This window comes from Eptatretus burgeri, chromosome 6, assembly GCF_056783735.1.
Source record: "Eptatretus burgeri isolate ZD-2024b chromosome 6, Ebu_testis_v1, whole genome shotgun sequence".
Classification (NCBI taxonomy): Eukaryota; Metazoa; Chordata; class Myxini; order Myxiniformes; family Myxinidae; genus Eptatretus; species Eptatretus burgeri.
The window spans coordinates 26,341,637-26,346,227 of record NC_140966.1 but is presented as its reverse complement, the minus strand read 5'-3'; the positions used below and the strand labels follow the sequence as shown (position 1 = coordinate 26,346,227).

The 4,591-nt window shown below is 42.1% G+C and overlaps 1 protein-coding gene across 7 annotated transcripts in view; it reads left to right on the top strand.

The window, feature by feature from the left end:
• ITFG2 (integrin alpha FG-GAP repeat containing 2) overlaps positions 1–4,591 on the top strand; it is a 106,609-nt gene that overhangs the window by 85,802 nt on the left and 16,216 nt on the right. For all 7 annotated transcript variants that reach the window (XM_085884359.1, XM_085884361.1, XM_085884362.1 and 4 more), the window contains exon 11: positions 3,457–3,630. In XM_085884359.1, coding sequence (XP_085740485.1) covers positions 3,457–3,630 — 174 coding nt within the window. The remainder of the gene's footprint in view (positions 1–3,456; positions 3,631–4,591) is intronic.

The window sequence follows — 4,591 nt, the reverse complement described above, 5'->3', positions numbered from 1 at the left end:
GCTCCTCTGCCCTTTGACAGGTTTTGTTTTTAATCCTGCTGGGTGTCCATATCCAAACACCCTCCTCACCAGAAAACCTGGTTGGGGAGACGGTTTAGTCGCCGACAACCCGACCATGGAACAGGTTAGTACAGGTTTACATGGTACCTGTAGCAGGTCACAGATCAAACCTGACCTGACCAGAAGTTCACGCAGTACAATACACCAAAATGCCGAAAACGCATCACGATCTGTCGTTGGAAGATAAAGTCCGTTTGATAAAGGAAGTGGAATCCAAGTCGCAACGCAAACTCGCTGCTGATTTCGGAATTTCGCTGGGCGCAGTGAACGGTATTTTACGTCGTAAAGAGTCGATATTGAAGGAATTCGAAGACGGGGCCCTATCTTCGCGAAGTCGACGAAAAGGAGGCAGTTTCGTAGACATTGACCACCGCGTGCACACATGGTTCCATGCTGATCGTTCAAAGAGGATCCCTGTCAGCAGACCTTTAGTAAAAGCGAAGGCCTTAGAAATCGCGACTGCCCTTGGTGAGGTGGATTTCAAGGCATCCAACGGCTGGCTTGCCCAATTTCAAGCTCGAAACAAGATCTCTGAATGTGCAGTTAGCGGCGAGAGTGGTGGCATTGATCAGGGACAGTAGAGGAGTGGAAACCGCGTCTGTCACAGCTATGCGACGGTTTCAAGCCACAAGACATTTTTAACGCTGCCGAGACTGGCCTCTTCTTCTGCGCTCTCCCCAAAAGGTCGCTGGTGGAAAAAGGAGACTCCTGTCATGGTATAAAGTCGCCAAAGGATCGAATGACACTGCTGTTGTGCGCTAGTATGACTGGCGAGAAACTTAAACCACTCGCCATCGGCAACGCAGTGAAACCACGTTGCTTTCGTCACATCAAAGTCGATTCCATCCCTGTGTCGTGGACAGCAAACAAATGAGCATGGATGACCTCGGCGTTGTTCGTTGAATGGTTGAAAGCGCTGGACAAGAAGAAGAGAAACCAACGACTGAGGATTCTTCTCTTCCTAGACAATGCGCCGTCTCATCCAATGGGTGTGACGCTGACGAACGTGACCGTAAAGTTCCTGCTGCCGAACGTTACGTCGGTCTTGCAGCCCCTTGACCAAGGCGTGATAAGCAACCTGAAGCATCTTTTCAAACAACGGCTGCTCCGGCATGTGCTGTCGAAGATCGATACTGCTTCAAACGTAAACTAAATCTTGAAGAGCGTCAACGTTCTCCATGCTGTTCAGTGGAGCAGCAATGCATGGGATCAAGTCCAGCCGACGACGATTGCCAAGTGCTTCGTCAAGTGCGGCTTCCCTTCCGGGTCACCCGATAGTGACTGGGACGCTGACGATGACCTCAGCCTGCGCGAGCTCATTTCGCGCGGTACAGAGATTGGCGTATGCGACGACGTGACCCCTGAGAAATACGTTCGGTGCGACGATACGGTGCACGTTCATGACTGCGAGGATGAAGACTGGGAGAACGATTTAATGCGGAAAGACGATGATGAAAAGAATGGGGACGAAGAGGAAGTGGAAGACATGCAGGTGACGGTACAAGATGGACTCAGTTGTGTGCAAAAGCTTAAAACTCTCTTTCTGAATCAAGGATGGGCAGAGTTGCTCGCTCCTTTGGAAAGAATCGAACATTCAGTTCAAGTTCATGTCCTGGAGAATGACAAATCGAAACCACAGAGTTTTATAACATCTTGGCTTAGAGACAAGTAATTGTATAAATTTCAAATTTTGATTCTTGTGCTGTCAATTTTGCGTTGCATTTTTGATCTTATCAATTTTCTATCTTTCCGTGGCAAAAATTTGAATAATTGTATCATTACTACTGAATGCCAATAATTGCGTGGTCATTTTGTCTGTGGAATGTGTATTTAGATGTGTATGTATTGATTAAACGACTTTTGTGATCTATCGAATACAGATGACGCGTTCATGGTCGGTTAATACCCTAATCCCCGATAATGTGAACACCCCGCATATGAACGCATTTTCGTCCAGTCCCAGAAGTGTTCAGAATAGCGCGGTTATAGTGTGTGTGTGTGTGTGTGTGTGTGTGTGTGTGTGTGTGTGTGTGTGTGTGTGTGTGTGTGTGTGTGTGTGTGTGTGTGTGTGTGTGTGTGTGTGTGTGTGTGTGTATGTATGTATATGTATGTGTGTATATGTATGTGTGTGTGTATATATATATATATATACACACACACACACACACACACACACACACACACACACACACACACACACACACACACACACACACACACACACGGTGTGTTCAAAAAGTATCCAACCTTAATTTTTCGTGCGTAAACAAATGAAGCTCGGGAGGTGTGGTTTGGTGCACTTATGTAAGCGATCCTAATCCGTATGCGTTTCCACTTGGCAATCGCCAAGCTTTACACAAAATTTGATGCAGTTGCGTTGTTCAAGTTTTTCCGCCATTTTGTCAAAAACGAAAATCCGACGGCGCTCACTTACACTTCCTCACTCATCTGCGGTCTGTCGGCGACTGACAGCTTCTGCAAGCGGGAAAATATTCACGCATATGGATTAGAATATGTATATGTGTTTATATGTTTATATGTTTATATATATATATATATATATATATATATATATATATATATATATATATATATATATATATATATATATATATATATATATATATATATATATATATATATATATATATACCACCATTGCCATTGTAGATGATAAATGTTTTTATGGACCCTTGCTTCCAACCTACCTTCGGCTCGAGGTGCTCCGTTTGTCATTGTTTTATTTTTCCCCATGGTCTTCGCTGTGCTTCACTAAATGCAAAATGTAATATTGTTTAAGATTAATAAATACATTACTCAAAATTACGTTTCAATGGACCTATAAAGGTCCATACACCCTTCTAATCCATATTGCATTTTCCCCTATGTTCTCTTAAAATGAAGATGACCTTGAGTGAACAATTGTGTCAGAATACATGTTGTCCCTGATGAAGACCACTCTGCGGCTGAAACGTTGTATTTTTTGATACTTCTTTTTGTTTTTTGACCAGCACTCAAGTTGATTGTGCCTTTGTGTTATCAGCTGCTGCAGTTCTTGCAAATGTGTGGATTATGTCGATGTATTTACACAGTGTGTGATGACGTTCAAATTCCCTGTTGTGCATGATACATCAGAGCACATTTCTGAGCTTCATACAGACGATTTTATTCTAAATCCTGCTCATGCATGCATGTTCTCCCTTCTATTTGGCTTACTTCCCAAGGCTGCTGAAGTGCAAATTAAAATCGGTGCAGTGTGTGAGCCGATATGAAAAAAAATCTCTCTCGGGTGATTGCATCTGAATGCCAAACAACACTTCCATGAGCTGTTGCTTGTGATATGCTTGATACAGCATCGAAGTGCACACCTTATAACATTTGTTTTTGTGCCTGCAGGTCTATATGCCTACAAAGGGAATGTGAACAGCCCTTGTCTGGTGTTTGCTACATTGTCGCAACATCTTTTCGTATATTGGAACGTCCAGCTGAAACACATGGCATCCACAAGCCTGTTTGAAACACTTAAAGAGTCTCAGGAGTTCCATGACCTCCTCAAGAATCGTGGCTTGGGTGAGAATAATAGGGGGTGGGTGGAGGGAGGATGAAACTATCTCAGGAATTATTCATGGCTTGGGGGGAGAGTGGTTGTGTGAGTAATGGTGGTTTAAAAATGGTGTGAGGGTAGAAGGTGGTTTCAGCCATAAGGGGACCATCTTCTGGGACAAATAATCTCGTATCAATGGGAGTTACAGGAATAAACAGTTTTTGAACGCGTTTTAAAGCCTTATTGTGTTTTGATTTTTGCAAGTCATTCATAAATTTTAAAACCTAGAATTATGTCCTTCAACCCATTTGAAACAATTTGATTGTCTTCTCCATAATCGTAATGTGGTGATTTTCATGAAATTTGGCAAAACCTTCCTCATGAAAAAGTATCTCAAGCTTGTTCGAGCAAATCCCCAACTTTCATTTGAAAATAAGTTCTAGTGGGACCAAAATGTGGGAAAACGAAATATATACACTATACATCACTATATATAATATACAGTATATATAGCTATTTTGGACATTTCTGAAATACCAAGCTTGGGATGTCAATCATAATTGTTGATTGACTTTCTGGAGCATAATTACAAAAAATCATCAAACTCAGCTGAGCTACAAGGACATTATTCCTCGATTTGTTTCAAAAACTGGGATTATTGGTTCAAACTCTTCTCACTTCAGGCTACTCCTCAGGTAAAAGACGACATCTGCCATCGTTGTCACATTGTTGGAACCTTTTCATTGTATTCGGTCTGCTTTATGTCAAAGTAGCTTTTATTATTGCAGTGGGATCTAACTCTTAGATGCTTAATTAGATGATTGCTGCTCGCTTTAGAATCCTGCATTAATCCTTTATTAAACACATCCCTCAGTTTTATGTAATGTTGCCCTGGGTTGATGTGTAATTTCCCTTTTGTGACTTGTTAATTCCTCTTTTTGGATAATTCCAAAGGAGTCAAACTGTCTTGTCTGTTTTTTACCGTAG